This window comes from Falco punctatus (assembly GCF_963210335.1).
Source record: "Falco punctatus genome assembly, chromosome: 14".
Taxonomy (NCBI): domain Eukaryota; kingdom Metazoa; phylum Chordata; class Aves; order Falconiformes; family Falconidae; genus Falco; species Falco punctatus.
The window spans coordinates 20,683,914-20,702,646 of NC_137594.1; the positions used below are offsets into that span (position 1 = coordinate 20,683,914).

Genomic DNA, 18,733 nt, shown 5'->3' on the forward strand with positions numbered 1-18,733 from the left:
CAAGTCTACCATGCCCTCAGCTCAGTAAAGGGAATGCAGTACTGGGCAAGGCAAGCAAGGGAGTACTTCCTTTGATAAGAAAAAAATCAAAACTATGCTAAGACCCTTTGAGCTCCAGTATCATATTTTGCAAAGGGGGCAAGAAAAGAATGAAAGGGAATAAAGCACAAGGCAAGATTTCTTCACGCTTAAAAAATGCCAGCAGTCTTGGGGACAACATATAGTACTGGAGGAGAGCATAATTAATAGCCGTATAGCACTATAATCAATAAATAGCAGTAAAGAAACCTACATTCTCTGTGCCTGCCTTGATGATGTTTGGGTCCTTCCCTAACATACCAGTGCCACAATTATTTATATATGCACTTAACCTTCCTTACAAATCTTTACATGAATAGCTCGAGTGACTAAACCTGTGCAAGCATGAAAATGTTTTCAAGGTTAGGTAGAATTCAGACTTAAAACAATAAAATAAGAGTCCTTGAGGTTTAGTAGGTTTTGAGTAGTGCTTTAGGTTTTGTACATTTTAGACTACCTACCTGGTGTAAAATTCTTTTGTGCATGTTAGCAGTCCATTAATGCATTTTGTAAAATTTTGTAGATTAGTTTTTTATGGATATGCACTTTTTGTCTTTCTCTGTTGTTCTCTGGAACTCTTTTAACAGGCACTGGTGACAACTATTGAGTGGTATTTATATGCTCTCTACTGGAAGAACTAATCTCTTAGACATTTCATTCCAGTACCTCGGATTAATTTTCCACAAATTAACCTCCAATAAAATTCTAATGCAGACATCCCTACGTTGCAGGAAGTATCCCAGCTAAGATAAAAGTGTTGTATGGATAGGAAAAAGGGTGAGGAACAGTAATCTTTTTAATAGGAAAAAGGGCGAAGGACAGTGATCATTTTACAAGTCAGCAAAAGATAGCTGCAACAAGCATCAAGAAGGAAAACATTACAATGAAGTCAGAAAAAACCCCATCTGCCTACTCCACTTACTGTTCCTGTAATAAATCTAAATAGCTTAATAAAATTTGAATACAGTTTATAATTTTTAACATCTGTTAGTGCTAGGTTCTTCTTTCCTGACTAACTGCAAGAGAGAGTTTTACTAATCACATTGTATGGTCAGTCCTGAAGTGACTTCTTTTTATTATTCCCTTTTTCTGTTTTCTAGAGTTACCCATGTTTTACATTTCCCTCCTGGGACTCTAGACATTGCTCACATTCAAACTTTCCATAGATTCAAAGTTTCATAGATTCAAAGTTTCTTTCCATAGATACTAAAGAACAGTTTGATTCTTCTATCTTTACTCTTGCTTAGTGTTATTTATTCTTTATTGTTTTGTGATATCAAGAGAAGTGCAGAACACAGAAGCTATGACAACAGAAATCTTAGCTGATGAACTAGCTTGGGTACAAGCAGAATACCATAAGCTTTAAGCAGCTTGATGTTTCATATCAGTGATCAACACATTACATTAATATCTTTGTTACATAGCCAAAACATTATAGGCCTTACAAGGGTGTGTATTTTTGGTGAGACAAAATGAAATGATGCTAGTTTCAGGTCACTGTATTCTAGTTTTTTATCAACACTTTTTATATCAATAGCAGTTTCATTTCAATAAACTAGTAGTATATCCCTACAAAACCCACCACACTTAAAGACTCCCAACAGCTGCAATTGTCAACAAACCCAAAAATGTAAATGTTTGTTTTACACAAGGGAGGGTTACCAGTTGGCTAGGTCAACTTAAGTATGTTTTATAGCAAAGGCTTTGGCAGTATCACAGCTAGTTATGACAATGCTTTTGTCCAAAGTATCAATACAAAACCCCTCAAACTCATGCATTGGTTTCAGCTCAGCAAGGTAGCAAAAATCTGGTTGTGGATGTACTTAATTATTTAATAACATATTTAAACAATTTTATTCAGGCTCTTTTGAACATGAAGTAACAAATTTGCCGTATATTTAAAAAAATAATTGGTAAGCACGATAGTAATAGATCAAACTCTATGGTAACATCCTATTACAAATACTTAAATTGGAAAGCTAAATATGAGAACAAAAATCTGACTGGAAAACCAGATAACTTGTGCTCCCATTGGTTTGATGCCAGTTCTGCAATTAACAGTTAAGACTGGGCTTAGGTCTTGCGTCCCAAGCAGGCAGCTGTTTCAAGAAACAAGCCAAAACTGTTTCTGTGTCAAAAACACGACAAAAAATCAGCGTAGCCTGCCAGCTGGCACATCTTTCACAGAAGTATAAAGTGTCCAGCAGAACAACTGAATGGAATAATTTTTGAAAGCTGATAATTAAGTTTCAACAATATTGCCGGTTTCTGTCTTAGAAGTCTGTAAGTATTTCCCACAGGCAAATGATTATCTGTTTTACTTTGATTATGCCTTCCAAAAAGGCAAGACACTACAACAGCAGTCCTTTTCCTCACAAGCAAGACATCCTTTTTTAGCAGAGATTGTTGAAAGTTCCCATTTAAAGTGTAAATTGGAAAAAATGCAACAGTGAAGTAGACATTTGGCTCCTTTAATAGGCAAAACTATTGTCAACACATTCCAATAGACATTGCATTTAATTGTAACAATAGTTTATCTCAAGGCAGTCTTAAAGTTTAACGAATTTACATGTTTTTTTAAGAAAAGGGTTATGGTTCCAGCAGCATTATAGTATGTGATGTAACAAATTTCTATCTCTTAAATGTGCCTAGAAACCACATCATCACTGTATTTAAAATTGCAACCTGCCAGACTACTGAGTTTAATAAACAGTTTAAAACTGCAGAGGCAACAAATTCAACACAGGGAAACAGAATAATGTGGTTTTGCATTTGAAATACCTGTAGATTGTACAACAAGTTCTCACGTTAATGTGAGTGCCATGAAGCTTGAAGGAATCCAACTATGCCTTCAAAAGACCAGCATCTTATATAACTGTATTTTCATTATAATTAAAATAATCTTGCCGCTTTCCTTTACAGTTGTACTGGTTTTGGCTGGAGTAGAGTGAATTTTCTTGATAGTAGCTAGTTATGGGGCTGTGTTTTGGATTTGTGCTGAAAGCAGTGTTGATAATGCAGAGATGTTTTCGTTACTGCTGAGCAGTGCTTACACAGAGTCAGGGCCTTTCCTGCCCCTCACACTGGGGCAGCTGACAAAGGGATATTCCATACCACATGATGTCATGCTCAGCATAAAAAGCTGGGGGAAGGAGAAGGAAGGGGACACACACACATCGGAGTGATGGTGTTTGTCTGCCCAAGTAACCCTTACATGTGATGGAGCCTTGCTTTCCTGGAGATGGCTGAATGAGAAGTGGTGAATGAATTCCTTGTTTTGTTTTGCCTGTGTGCGTGGCTTTTGCTTTACTTATTAAAAGTAAACTCAGTTTACTTTATAAAAAGTAAAACTCAGCCCGTGAGTTTTCTCATTCTTCTGATTTTCTCTGCCATCTCACCAGGGGGGAGCGTGTGTGGCTCCGTGACTGTTAAACTATTAACAGTCCTTTTTGGCACCTGTGGGGCTTGGAGCGGTTTCAAGATAACAACAGAATTAATTGGAATGTGCTAGATTGAATTTATAGCTGCTATTACTGTTCAGCTATTAATTGACAGGGCTCTGTGGTTGCCATGGGGCTTGCTTGCCTTACTGTACGTTAGAGTCTAGTGCTTGTTAGTGTCTGCTTTCTGCTTTCACTGCTTGCTGTACTGCTGCTGTGGTTTAACCCCAGCCAGCAACTAAGTACCACACAGCTGCTTGCTCACCTCCCCCCCGCCAAGGAACAGGGAGGACAATCAGGAAAAAGGCAAAATTCAAAGGTTGAGATAAGAACAACTTAATAATTGAAATAAAATAAAACAAACCCAATAATAATTGCAATGAAAAGGAGGGAGAAGGGGAGAGGAATAAAATCCAAAGGGAAAGAGGGAAAAAACAAACAAAAAAAACCCCAACAAGGGATGCACAATACAATTGTTCACCATCCGATGAGTGACGTCCAGCCAGCCCCCGAGCAGTGACTGGCAGACCCTAGCCAACCCCCCACCCCCCAGTTTATATACTGAGCATGACATTCTATGGTATGGAATAGCCCTTTGGCCAGTTCGAGTCAGCTGTCCCGGTTGTGTCCCTTCCCAATTTCCCAAGCCCCTCCAGCCTTCCCACTGGCAAGGTCTGAGAAGCTGGAAGTCCTTGACTTAGTATAAACATTACCAGGCAACAACTAAAAACATTCAGTGTGTTAACAACATTGTTCTCACACCAAATCCAAAACACAGCACCTCACTGCTACTAAGAAGAAAATTAACTCTATCCCAGCTGAAACCAGGACAATTGTTTATCATCTTACTCTGCTGTGCCTGGGAACATTTTGATAACAGCAATGGTGGTGCGCCTGGGCTGGCAGATGGCTGTTTCTGTGCTGCTGTACTGGAAGGGCTGGAACTCTAATATGAACTCAAGTGGAAGGGATTGTGACCTGTGGATGAGTCCACGCTGGAGCAAGAAGGCCTACAGCACCCAGTTTTCCTAGGTGGTCTCTCACCCATGTACAACCACGACAACAGTTCAGCAGAACCACCGTTTCAAAATTATCAGCTTGTCACCTCTTCCTGGTTTAATTCTGCATTTGAACTGCAGATACCCTTAGAGAACTACATGGATGTAAGGTGTTAACATTTTTCCATTTAGAAATACTTTAAGTCCCACCTCTCTGAAGTACTGCTATTAGTGCCCCATTTTCAGAGCATATGTCCATTTCTGAGTGAAAATAAAATCACTTATATGCATAATACAAAATTTCCAAGTCTTACTTCAGAGCCTGTTGAGGAAATATTTCTTGATTCTCTTAAGCCTTTCACCCTAACAGCTGACTCAGATACAAGCTCAGTGGAAGGCAGTATTTTTTTTTCTCCTCATCCAGTACCCTGCTGTTTGCTATCCTTATTTGGAAGGATTTAGTAACAGACGTTCTTCTGTAGTGTGACCTCCAAAAAGTCATGATCCATTTTCCTCCCATGTCAAAAATCAAGGAAATAAGGTGTCATCTCATTTGAACTATATTTGCTCTGGCACATGTTGCACTCCTCCCATCTCTGAGGTCCAAATTAGAATTTGTATTACAGTCTTGGTAATTTGTGCAGGCAGCAGTTGACTTGACCTTTTAATCCAGCTAGCTCTTTCCACTAGAGGACTAAAATCATGGGCTGTAAGAAGGATTGACTTCAGTCAATGGGTTATGAGGAATTAACATGAAGTGTTGCCATTCCAAATTACCAGTGCTCTGATGCATGTCAAAAACTGCAAAAAAAAAGTCAGTCATAACAACAGCCTATTTACCTTAGAAGGACAGTCTGGTCCATGGCTGCCTTGTCCCAGAGGACTACATTTAGTCACTGAAAGTACAGTCACTACAACCTGTGCTGCCCTCTCTCCAAGGCAAAGGCAAGTGTCCAACAATGCCCGAGCACGCCCAGTCACTGTGGGATAGGAGGTAATTGTTTCATAATCCATTCGGGACAACGTTTGCTGTGAGCGAAGGACGTCAAGGATGTGGTTGAGGCGTCCTTCTGTCATGCAGTTCAGTATGGTCTGTCTCTGGCAGGCTAGTATTTGACAGCTGTTTCCTTTGCAGCAAGGATCTTGAGCAAAAAGAAAACAGAATGAGATAAACCAAGTGCTCTTTCTTTCAGAAGCTGTTAGCAAGTGATAGCATCGACATCAGAAATATAAACTCAGCAGAGGAAAGGAGCAGGAGGAGTTAGTTTTATTTGCATTCTGTGTTCAAGACTAGTCCAATGTGTTTTCATCTTTTGTTTGAAATTCACAAAGATCAGATTACAGAAAATACGTGTTTGTAAAGATTATGAAGTGCTCAGCTTGTGTAAGGGGAGGGGAGGAGATTTTCAGGTCTCACACTATTCATCTAGCATCTGTATCAAACTTTATGCAAAGCAGCTTGGCTCAACACAGGTGAGAAAACTGTCTTGCAGAAAGTGGAACAACAGATGAGAGGTAGTTCAGGGCAGTAGGACCATTTGAAACACGTGGCATGAAACTGGGAACTTAATTATACGTCAAAGCCAAACCAGTAACAAAAGCAATACCTTGGCAAAAATGGTCAGGAGCTTTGGGTTCTGCCTCTTTTCACAAACTGATTAGAATGCTTAAGTACTGACATTATACCGTAAATAGCATACACCAAGAGAAAATTAATAACCGAAAGCCATTGCTGCTTTGGAGAACATGCCTGTGTCATTCTGATTTCTGATTGTTGCCGGTAGAGTTCTGTGATGAACTTTTCCTACATTAATTAGTCTGTTGATTTCTCCAGAAATTACATCATCACTCAGAAGTGAATTGAAGGGGAAGGGTATGGCCAGCTAGATGTGAGAACTCTCACAGACCAGTTTGGAAGGAGTTAGCTCACAAAACTTCACCTACAGGCAGAAGCAGGCTTCACAGATCAGAAGCTGGCCTCTGCTGCCTCTGTCAGTAGGAAGAACTGAGACCATGTAAGGAAATGAATGGTACCCCCCTCCTCCTAGTCATCTATTTCTGTATTCAGTAGCCACTTCTGTAGAGGTATAGAATACACGGCTTAAAATTACAAAAACATAATAAAAAAAACCAAAAAAACCCCTCCCCAGACTTAACTAATGTATTTCACATTTCTCAGCCTGAGCGTGACAGCGGAAGAGAGCCAAGCCAGTGTTCTCAGTGCCTGAATTTCTCAGAACATATGAGCAGCTGTACACAAGTAGACTCATGAGACATTTGTATCAAGTGTGGAGGAGTTACTACACTAAATACCTAAAAACATGTATGAAGTTTAGAGAGATCTGTGTCCTCCAAACCGTAAACAATTTAATCACCAAGATCTGGCCAAGGAGAATATTGCCAACTCAAACTGGAAATGGTGTCTTACCCGTCACTGCTTGTTCAAGATGCATCGGCTGGGATCTCTGCTTAAGAGCCAGTGGTGGCTCATTATGCTGACTGCTTCCTTTGCCTGCAGTTGAACCAGATAAAGGAATTGTGCAAAAGGAATTTGATTTTCTACAGTCAGAGCCTGGGTGATCTAGAAAAAGTTTAAAATGAGTAAGATGAGACCCCTGAATTGAACAAAACCAGAACATTATGCATGTCAGCTACTGCAGAAATCATGAAGACTGACTTCAGAGACTTACTTATTACTAGCTGTCCTTTGGGCCATTATTAATACATCATTATTCCTAAGAAGATTTTAGCATATGTCACTACACACATACAACTTTTTCAAACTGTCTGTAGGAATTTGTTTCTGATGTTATGGAACGTTCTGTTCTCTCCATAAGTCTCATGGCTATTGATCAGAACTAAAATGCCTTGGAGATGCAGATGTTGCTATAAGTGAATTGATTTCCTATGGCTCAACTGTTGTATCCAAAGGCATGAGGAGTACAGAAGAAGCTTAAGGAAATGTATTGCTTCTTGACACAAATTTAAACACTTTAATAGGACAAATCCACATTGGAAAGGCAATGGAAGTTACTTATATAGGAATGGTGATTCCCCAAAATCATTCACATGTTCCTGGAAACAGTCTTTTTAAAACATATCTCTTTCTTATTAGCAAGTTACAAAAAAGGAGTTATTCCTAGTGGCACAAGGCAGCGTAGTTCCCAGGAGGGACTTGTTCTGTCAGAAGCAACAGGCAGTGTTTGATGTGGGAGGGAAAGGCAGCTGTACATGTCCAGGTTCTAAAAATAATTTAGCAAGAAAGGCTTTTTGAGCTATACACTTAATGAAAAGATACTGCGGCATCTCTGGTTTTCTGCAGGGAACTCATGCTTCAGATGGAACCAGTAGAGGGCACAGCTGTACTCTGAGAAGCGACAATTTTACATGGAAAATAACCTTTGTATATGGAAGAACTGATAACATTTATCCTTGAACATGTTTCAAGGTAGAGACCTTTCTTTGTTGTTGCGTTCTGTGGGGCAGTATTTGACAGACCCATCTCAAGAATATTTTCTCTTCCTGCATTATTTGCACTGCTATCAAATAGAAGAGTTGACAAGCTTGGCACCACAAAAGGATTTTTCTTGCTGATTAAGTGGTTGGGTTTTTGTGGACAGATAACCTGGAAAAGATCAAAATAGAGAAGAATTATCTTCTTGTAAAATTTCAAAACCATTTTCTAAGTAGTTTTCTCTTGTAATGTAAGGCTGTAGTATCACAGTGCAAGTCAGGCTGGGTATGCAGCTGTTGAGCCTACAGACATACTTAATTCAACTGTAGCTAATTAGCTTGGGTCACTGTGGCAGCACAGATGCAAAGGCTGACTGTCCTAGGGTTTACTGCAGCCCTAGACTGCTTTTACAGCGTGTGCTGCCAGCAGCCTTGGTGTCACTAGAACCTGAGCTGTTGAAAGCTAGCGCTGATCTGGGCACGTAAGCTTCAGTTCTCCCTCTGTATCTTGTAGCATTGGCAGACCTGCCACAAGTGCCAAAATAACTTTGAAAATGGGAGTTAACTATATTTTGGAATCACCACAAAGCAGTTGGCCTTGCTTTAGGAAAACTGGTTGAAAAAGCTGGGAATTCAGCCTAGGACTTTCTCTAGCCATTGTTTTGAACACACTACAAGCAAGGTTAGATTTCTGCAATTTCATTAGGACCCCTTCAAGACAGAGGGGTTCAAAGCAACTTTTAAGCGGAGTAGGTTATTTTTGTAAAAGCAGCATCAGAGTCAGCTGCTTGGAAGAAGGTAAAACAGTGATGTTAGTTGGTTAACTGGATGGAGTTATCCTGGTTAGGGACATTTTGCTCCACAGTGTTTGCATTCTACATTGTTAGGGCTGGCAGGAGAAACAAGCAGCTAATGAAGTACTCTTGTAAGACTGTCATGCCATGTACTCACCTCTGAATTGCATATGCCCATCTGCAATGTGTATATTTCTGAACCTTTGCATGCATTAAGTGCTGTCTCCTGGAAAAAAATAGCACAGGCACTCTAGTAAGTATACGTATGGTTTGTTCAATTCACAGTTGTCAGGAGCAAGAATTTATACTGACACTAACAATTCATACTGACAATATATATTATACTCCAAGATGCACCAATCTATGTAACAGCGAATTGCACAGAGCAGTTTTGCTTTCTAACATGTTAAGTGTGCATAGAATCTTAACAAAAAAACACCTCTACCTTGTTACTTTTTCTGCTGTTTCAAACTTATTTTAAAACACAGTTTTGAGTCATGCAGGGGAAGGTGAAAATAGCCCTATGCTGAAAGAGAGGGGGAGGGGGAGAGATATTTGGCTTACTATAACATGTTTTCCTTTAAGTATACAGATGGCAGGGCCATCCTGTATTTAATATGCCAAGGTGTCTGCAGTAAGGATGTGTCAATACTTGTAACATTTTTCCATTTTGTACACCTGCAGCAGATTTGCCAAACTGTTTATTAGCTCCTATACTTCAACACTTAGGAATCAGTCCACTTTCAAGAATCTCCAGTAGCATTTTCACAGTTGCTTTGAACATATTGTCAGTTCAGTTGTTTGAACCATAAATAGTGCTCCCTGCTAATTTAGCCAATAGAAGAATAAAACCTTGCTCAAGGGAGATCAAAGCATTAAATTATGGATTATTTGGCAGCACAATCCTAAATAAAAATAAACTTCAACAGTAGTAAAAATGACTTGGACTATAACCATGCCATCTATTAAAACATCAATCAAGTCTGTTCTGTGATCCCAGAATGTGATTGCAACATGCAGAAATAATCCAGTGTGCATTGACATAAACAACTCATGTAAGCGCAGCAATGAAACCAACAACGCAGCACAGGTTGTGTAAATCCAGATGGAGTCAGAATATTTGTTCAAGTGCTGAAGCATGTGTCACTGGTTTCACCACTATGACTAAGTTAACTACATAGGATATAGCTGTATTTGTGGCAGTCAGATTTGTGCCAAATTTCCCATGGCAGTGTAGACATATATGGAGTCAGCTGTATCCCTTAGTTGTTGGCTGTTCCCCGTCCATTCCTGTGGTATCAGAGAACCCTCTTAGACCCTAGGACAAGCGTGTCTTGTGCCTGAAGCACATCAATTTAGAAGCAGTGAAGTGTACAGAACAGTGCTGATACTAATATTGCTACAACAGGTACAAATACTGTCCAGATTTTGGACTAAATGTCTTCTAACCAGTACATACAACAAAAATTATCCTTGATTTTACCCCTAATCTTATCAGCTTGAGGTTGATACTTGTTCTCATTCACATGGGCTTACCAGTCTGACTACAGCTGGTGACTGGAAAGAAGCAATTGGATTTTTATATTCACAGGCAGCAACTGACATAGTTTTTAGATAAGCTCACATTATCTATTTACTGCAATTCCTGAATGAACCTGAGGTGTCAAAGGGTATTCTCCAGCTCTTGGCATGTACAGTGAATCAAAGAAGGCAAAGCTTTTACTGTTTTGGAGCACAAAGACTGCCATAGAGAGAATCTAGTAATGTCCTTGTAGGAGTACAAAACTTAATTTTGCACTAACCTTTGCATCCATCAGATTGTAGATTGCAGTGGAAATTGCCTCCTTATTTATACTGGTCAAAATTCCATGTAGAAGTTCTACACATTCTGCAGGGGTAATAAAGCATTTTAAATACCACATTGCATCTGAAGTTATGTATATATTTAGGCATCAGCCTATTTCAACTAACTTTACCATTATGTTGAGTAGCTGAATGAACTAGATGAAATTAGTTTAATATAACTTCCACTTCATACCTCCTCCTGGTTTTCTTTTTGAATTGATTTTAAAGAATGGTTACAGTCACATTAAAATGACGTTTTCTTAAATGTTTATATAGATGTAGTGAACTTACTTGCGAAAGATTTACACGTGACTATAAATCTGTCACAATAAAGCTATATGCAAATTGGTTCCTCATCACTTCAACTTTGAAAATCCTCAAATACCACAATTTTAACATTTCTTGGCTATCCTTTTTAGAAGCAGATGATAAACATAATTCCACTGAAGTAAACAATGTTAGCACACTTCAAAAGGGAATTGGTTATGCATTAGAATCAAGAAATGCCCAAGACAGGTTGATCTTTGTTAAACCAGTATATATAGCTGATAATGTCACTTCCTTTATTTGTACTAATTTTTACTTTATACTAAACATCATTTTGTAGATAAGTAAACCATTTCTGGTAGGAAGCTTCAATTAGAAAAACCATCTACAGCACTCTGTTGATCCAAACACTACTTCCACTTCAGTTGTTCTGTCAATGATTTAGAGTGCTAGAGCAATGTTCCCAGCAAGATATCTCCATACAAATCTTGCAAAGAAAGAAAGCCCCCAATGTTACCTGCAATACATGGTCTACAATCTGGTTCTTGATGCCAGCACAGAGTGATAAGGTGCAACAGTCTGTTCCTCTCAGGCAAATTGCTTGGTACAAACTTTTCTGAAACGCCAGGCCGCAAACTGCTGCATATTCCTGTCAAAACTTCCAGCAGTGTTGTTTGACCTGCAATTTATAGGAAAATGTCACTGCAAAAACCATTAAAGACCTCAGAACTCTCTTAAAATTATATACAGAAGAAGTTATTTTGTGTATTTTAAAACAAAGGCTGCTTTTTAAAATGCAAAACTGTATTACCACTCTTGTAAATAGAAATGCTAACAATAACTGTAACTGCTTAGTGCAACAGGAAATTTCAGCATAAAGAACTCTGTCTAAATAATGCCACAAATGGGTATGTAAATATGCCTTACACCTGCGTTACAACAGTTTAACTCAATGTAAAAATAAAAATAAAAAAAAATTACTTTGGGCAGCCACAAGATGGCAGCCATAAGCTGTGTGAACATTAAGATACTATTCTGTGCAGTGTTTCTAAAAGATCCTCAGCCTGTAAAATGACAAAGAGTCCTTCAATCAGTTTTGCCATGCAGAATGGAGCTCATAGGAAAGAAGCCTTTCACTGATCTCCACCTCCATGAAACAGCGATCATTCCTAGACTGTGACAATTATTATATAATGCTTTGCGAACTGAATGCTTTAAACCTGTGCACACTTTCATCTCAGAAAGTAAGATTCCCTGCTCGCTTAAGAGCATTCAGCATGAACTGGCATTTTTTGATGGGGATGTGAAACTCAAAGCAACTTTAAAAAGAAAATCCTGCTCATCCAGTTAGCTGCTTGCCACTAAAATGTTCCCTGATTTTAAAATGACAACTGTCAAATATAAAGTGGTACTGTCTCTCCCTAAAGGCAACATAAAACCCAATTCAGTAACAGAGTGCTTCAGCAAGCACAGAGAGATGATACAAGTGGGGTAAGAAGCTATGCTTTCCCCTTCATCTTTACATCCCTTAATGTGGAGCTTTGTGCTGTAACAATAGTAGAAGGCAAAGGCACATCTGAAAAGACAGTGCTGTTCATATCATAATTTCCTTACAATAAGGGAATTAGTGGAAAATATTAGGGCAACACAAAGTCTGACATGAACAATAGAGATAAATACCTTCAAAAGGTTTCTGTCTGCTTAGGCTCTCCCAACACAGTATTCCAAAACTGGAAAAAAAATAATAGAGCAAGTTTAATGGTTTAAGAGAAAGGAGTTTTTCTAGACAAAGTCTATAGAAGTCTTTCCTGAGAAACTTTTCCCTGCATTATTGTTTCAGTTTTCAACTGAGCTGTTCTTATAAAATAATAAATGTATCAGAATTTTTTTTTCTTTAAACATAGGATCAATTATAATTACATTTCCGGTTACCATCCTGTTTCCATTTGCTCTTGTGAGTTTCAGAACCTTCTATTCTCCTTTCTCTTATCATTTACAAGTATTGTAAATAGCAATTGAAAGAGCTGCAGTTTTCAGCAGGTGTGAAAAGCACATCAGTTAACCTACAAAAAACTTGATTCTGACCCACTGTGTGCCTGTTTTCTTCAGCAAATTTTGATGGGGCTCCAAATACCTCTTTCCTCTTCTAACATCCCAGGAAGTATTCCAGTGATACCATAGATCTACATACATAACCCACAACTCAGATGGTATAAAACACAGTTGTTTGTTAAAAAAAAAGATCAGTCTGCAAAATCAGAGGCAGAAGCAAGGAGGCTGCTGGAAGAGAAAAAGCAGGCTATGGGTGAGTCACAAGCAAAGCAGTCAAAAGGGGAAGAGGCGGTTCTAGGATAAACATATCTGCTTACTCATATATCTTGCTGTAGTGCCCAATTACAATGTTTAAAAGAACCCCCTCTTCTGCCTAATTTCCACATAAAATCTGAAAATGCTTTTACTTTAATACCCCCTCAGAAAGTATTAATGCAATATGGACATACATGTAACTTACGTGTATTTAATATTTCATTTATAACACAGTTTTGTTTTCTCTCTTGCACCACTGTCTAGCCATGCACCTATCTCATGCACTGAGTCACATCTGAGCATCTAATTATGTAAGAATGACATGCTGGAAAATTAATTATGCTACCTGAAAGTAAGCCTCCACTCTTCCTGCACAAAAATCTTACGTTTATGAACAACATCAGGTTAGTCACATCACTTAGAGGTGTCCTCAAGTGTGTGCATTATTTGACTCACCTTAGAGCCTGCCTCTGTGACTATAGAACAAGAGTTTAAATTTGTTGCTTCCGTAAAAGCTCTGAAAGGGAAGAGTAGTTGTGCTTAAAAGTTATTGATAATGTTAGTGCACAGGCTCTGTATGCCGGTTGTGAAGATGTATATCCATACAGACAATAGTTGCAATTTGAGGTTGTCTCATTTATTGCAGCAACCACAAAGCATGTAACAAATCCAAAAGGGGGGTGTGGCAGTAGGTGATCTTCCTCCTTTGTATAAATCACTTTGTTAAAAAGTATGAATGCTTTAGTGGCTCAGTAAGTTATTCCGGCAGAGATTCCATACGACCTTAAGGGGACGCTGCTGCAAGATCTTTTTTTTTCACCTGGGCCTCATATCTAGGCATAAACAGTTCCTCCTGAAACTAAAGCTAACACAGTTCATGCTTAGAAACTATGTGAAGTAGTTAATAGGTTTCTAAATGTACATGAAAGTTCTGGCAGCTGTGTTACACTTTTTAAACATCTAGGTCCGCTATATAAATGTTTATACGATGAACTCTGAGAAGAGTTCGTAAGCTTGGTATATTATTCACCAGATATGGGTAATTCCAAATTTAATTCACTGCTGTGATTGGCCTCACATGAAATACTACATTATGTAGATCTGGCATTTCTAGTGTAGTGTCTTTGAAAATAAACATTTTGGCAACATTGTAGAACATAACAAGGACTAGGTATGACCTGCCCTTAGAAATCCCGTTCACCTGTAAATATCACCTTCCTGGGAAGGAAGGCCTCCTTCAAGTATTTCAGGAGGGAGGTACACTAAGTCCTGGCAGTTCCTCTGGTTGCAGTTCTGCAGGTCTGACCTCAGTTGCTGTTTCCTCCAGTTGGTTAGACCATAATCTGTTAGCTAGAGAGATGGGGAAAAAAAGAGTAAATTTTAGTAAGAATACCTCAAGTCTTGGTATTGACTGTTAGGATAAATACATACAACAGTAGGAAAATCATTGGATTTTACATTAGTAGGCTAAAAGTAGAAGCTCCTACCTTGGCTCTGTACTGCATATCCAAAAGCACGTTGGAAGGTTTCAGGCTGCAGTGAGAGAAAGCAGGTTTGAAGCTGTGAAGGTGATGCAGCCCTTCAGCCACATCTGACAGGATCCTTATGAGTAAGGGAAATGGAAGTTCTGGGTACAGCTGACGCTAAGTAACACAAAATACAGGTTTTGGTAGTCTTACTATTGACATTTTCATTTGACAATAGACAGAGGTACAATACAGAAGCTAAAAAACATATTGACTGTAACTACTGTCTATAATTTACATGCCGATTGTTCTCTGTTGGCTGACCTTGTAATTAATTTTGTCACATAAAAGATGACTTCTTTTATCTACCTCGTGGATGAGCGAGCCGAGGGATCCATTGTTCATCCATTCAGTCACTATCCCCACAAGTCCATGATACTGGTAAATCCCAAGAGAAGGCAGGAGACGTTCAGACTCATAGCATCTGACACTTGCTATATCCTGAAGCAGCAACTTCCACTCCCTGTAAAAAAGAAATGGTTAGAGGCAGGTGAGACTGAAGGGAATTTCAGCTAGACATGAAATAGTGTAGAATATGGAAACAAGAGATAGCTATATGGCTGAACACAAGCTAATATAATTCTACCAATAAAACCAGTATTATATCATCTTCCAAACAATTGTAAGAAAATGAAGCAATCCCTTGTGTAGTGTATTTTTCTAATATAATAGATGGTATAAAATAATATAAAGACCTCTGGATGCTTTATTATGAAAATAAGAGCACAGTTTAAGGCAGCATTGAAGTGTGAAGGCAGGAGAAATCCAAGTGACATGAAATACTACATTAGGAAAAATCAGAACTTGTATTGTATCCTCCTGTAATTAGTGAGATCCACATTTACAAGGAAATTATGATCTTCCATGCTTATCTAATGGGACCATGTTATATAGATGATCTATGATACAGTATGTCATAGCATGATATAAAAGTGAAGCCAAATTCAGATTTAATGTAAGCAGCACCACTCTAGTGACTTTGCCAAATTTGATTCATGCTCAACTGCAGTTGGATTGTAGACCTGAATTCAAACAGAGTTTATTTACAGAGAGTAACAAAGCTTTGCTTTTATTGTCAGGAGAGTAAAGTTTTCTTGTCTAAGGATTTCAAACAGTTACTTCTTCATGCACAGGAAACACTGAATTCAATTGTGGATTTTCATAGAAATAACTGAACTTCTGCTACAGGTTCATTTTTATTTTTTTTTTTTTAATTGTATGTTTGCTTTTAAAGATCTGATTATCTCTATGGTACTTGTGATCTGAAAAATCATTGAAATTAATTCAAAATTCAGTTGATTTCAACAGACCTGGGGCTCATTCTTATTGTTCTAACCAGCCTTTACATTGAGACTTCAGTTTCAGTTTCTCATATTTACTGTGTTGATTCACAAGCTTGTAAAACTGATCGCTGGAAGTAATTCACAGCCCCACCTGTTCTAACACTTATTTCCACAAATCCAAGTATCTCTCATCTGCATAGTTTTGCAGCCCAAGTAAAACACAGTTTATTCTCCTAGCTTTCCTAAACACTGTGTGGTGTTAAAAAAAAAAAAAAAAAAAAAAAAAAAAGAGAGATCAGAATGGTAGAAATGGAGAGAAGAGCAAAACAGTGGCTTTTAGTTTTAGGGAGCAAGTTTGAGTGAAAATCTGGATAGCATGTGAAATTCAAAGCAAAGCAAAATGTTGATATCTGTAACTAACTGTTTTGTTTTGGGGTTTGTTTGTTTGACTTAAAGAAGGTGTGGACAGAGCATGGAGGAAACATTTTTCTTTAAACAAGATACCAAACAAATAACATTTGTTCAGATTACAAAATTGCTGGACTTCTATTGTCTAAAAACAAGCAATCCTCCCCTCCAACCACAAAAAAACCTTAAAATTTTTAATTGTTCCCTAATTCTGGCAGCATTTGGTTTTTGAAGTATCACTGTCAATTTAACAGTTTAAAAATATTTATATCAAATAATGTTATTCCCTCCCTTGGCTTTATAATGAAACACTATGTGTTCGAGTAGGACACTTGGTATTTTACTTTAACAAACACCACCTGAATGGCAGGATTCTCAATTGTTAAGAGTAACTAGTTTGTAAGTTCACATCAGACACTCCTTTTCTGATAACCAGTCAGGTCAGTGCATTTCCTAATATGTTTTGCTATTGCTTCACCAAAAGTACCTTGTGGTTATTTTTGGAAGCTTTGTGGTTTTGTTGCACAATGGAATTTTGTGGTCAGTAGGCTGACGTCTGTCAGTTACTGCTTATTTGTTTTTATAATTAGGACAAGTACACATCTCACAGCCCTGTAACCCTGACCATTATCCCTCCCTCCTCCCATTGCTCTCCTCTCACCTACCTGTACATGCTGGTTTAGATTAAATTCAGCTGAGATCTCTTTAGGGACCTCCAGGAAGATGTAATACCATAGCATGCTGAGTACTACTGATCAGAGTCTGTAGACATTATTATAGTAGAGATATTATTTCTTCAGAATTACACTTTACTTCTATAAAAAATTGTAAAAAAGCCATAGAGCTCGTTTCTTAGTATAAGTGCCTCCAAGTTGCCTCTTGGCTAGTCAGGATTTCTAGGAAGGGAGGTATGTTTAGGGATCAGATAATCCTGGCCATGCCATGGTTCATTCTACTGCCATCACTGCAGGTCTGTGCTCCCCACCTTTGTGGTTAATTGGCCAAAGAAGACACGTACCTCTCTGTAGTGTCCTGGCTGGTCAGTAGCTTCACAGATATGTGAGTGTTCCAAGAAATATGAAAGGCTTTGAGTGCAAAGCCTGAGCCTGTCCTGGTCAAGGTAAAGCTATCCAGATCTTCCTGGGCTACTACAGGTAATGTAGCCATTTCTTGATGGCTGGCTTGGGGGAAAAAATGGCAGAAAAGGAATAGTTTTAAGAACTACTTTTTGTCACTACAACCAAAGCACAGTGAAGCTGCACCACCCCTTACTTCCCAAATAACTATTACCCTAATCTAACAGGCTTCCTTTTACCACTCTGTGTCAGACTTTCCGTATAAAGATGGGAAAAACGCCCTAATTGCAAAGGAGTGTCTGGACTATAACCTGCCATCTGAGCCTGCAAAGGTGCTAATTAATTGCTCATTGTTATTTCTGATGACTTTGAAACGTTGGGCCATTATTTATAATACAAAATGTGATATTAAAGTGGTGCTTAATTATGTAGACAACAAACTAGTATCTTACATGCTAGACAAATAGAGTTTCCCTGTTTCTTATAAAAAAGGCTATTATTCAATAACTCATGTCTGTGTGTTCTGCATAATTCTTGCATAGCTTCTTTAGTACAATGTCTCCTGTGAACAGAAAAGCAAGGCAGAAGGCCAGTTTCGTGCTGCTGTAAGATGGCAGAACTCTGTTAAATGGAGCTGTGTCTTTGTAGCAGCCACTGATTTGGCCAATACTGTCTCTACACAGTACCTGTCTATGACCATCCGAGTGTCTCAGACACGCTGCATGGCACTGCATGTGGATTAGAGATAACCTCTGCAAAGCATCGCCCTCTTACTACACGAGCAATATTTTTAATTACATCTGTGAAGCTACTTTAGACTAGAGATAAGCAAAAGTCAGTGGTGAAAGAGGAAAACAAGAAAGATAAGAAAACAGATGGGATAAACCCATTGGTCAGGGTTACTGCAAGATCAGCAGTCAGTGAGCCAGAAGAATTCCAACTAGAATACTCCCTTCAGGGTCCAGTAGACCAGGGCTAGAAGACATAAGATGTGAGGGAGCAAAAGTAATAGGGCCGAAAGTCTGAAGTAACCTTGACGACTGTTGAGTGTGAATTGTGTCCTTCTAGAAGACAGACTGTACAAAAAGAGCTGCTGGTATGTAGAAGGCCTGTAAATCTTCTGACGTTGGGCAGATCACTTGTTCTCCGTGAGTAAAAGAGAAACAAAATCTGGAAGTTAAATCAGCCTATGCTCATGGCTGAACTGCTTCTAGTTCATGACCAACTTATTTTCATAGATTCATTTCCAGTTGATCTC

The 18,733-nt window shown here is 38.6% G+C and overlaps 1 protein-coding gene across 1 annotated transcript in view; it reads right to left on the reverse strand.

Moving 5' to 3' along the window:
- Nucleotides 1-2,533: 2,533 nt before the first annotated feature.
- Nucleotides 2,534-18,733, reverse strand: part of LOC308073205 (receptor-interacting serine/threonine-protein kinase 2-like) — a 32,335-nt gene continuing 16,135 nt past the window's right edge. Inside the window, 11 exon segments of the mRNA XM_080411134.1 lie at nt 2,534-5,658; nt 6,945-7,097; nt 7,973-8,141; nt 8,921-8,989; nt 10,566-10,651; nt 11,393-11,554; nt 12,556-12,605; nt 14,384-14,532; nt 14,670-14,825; nt 15,018-15,171; nt 17,418-17,576. Coding sequence (XP_080267260.1) covers nt 5,336-5,658; nt 6,945-7,097; nt 7,973-8,141; nt 8,921-8,989; nt 10,566-10,651; nt 11,393-11,554; nt 12,556-12,605; nt 14,384-14,532; nt 14,670-14,825; nt 15,018-15,171; nt 17,418-17,576 — 1,630 coding nt within the window. The 3' untranslated portion in view covers nt 2,534-5,335.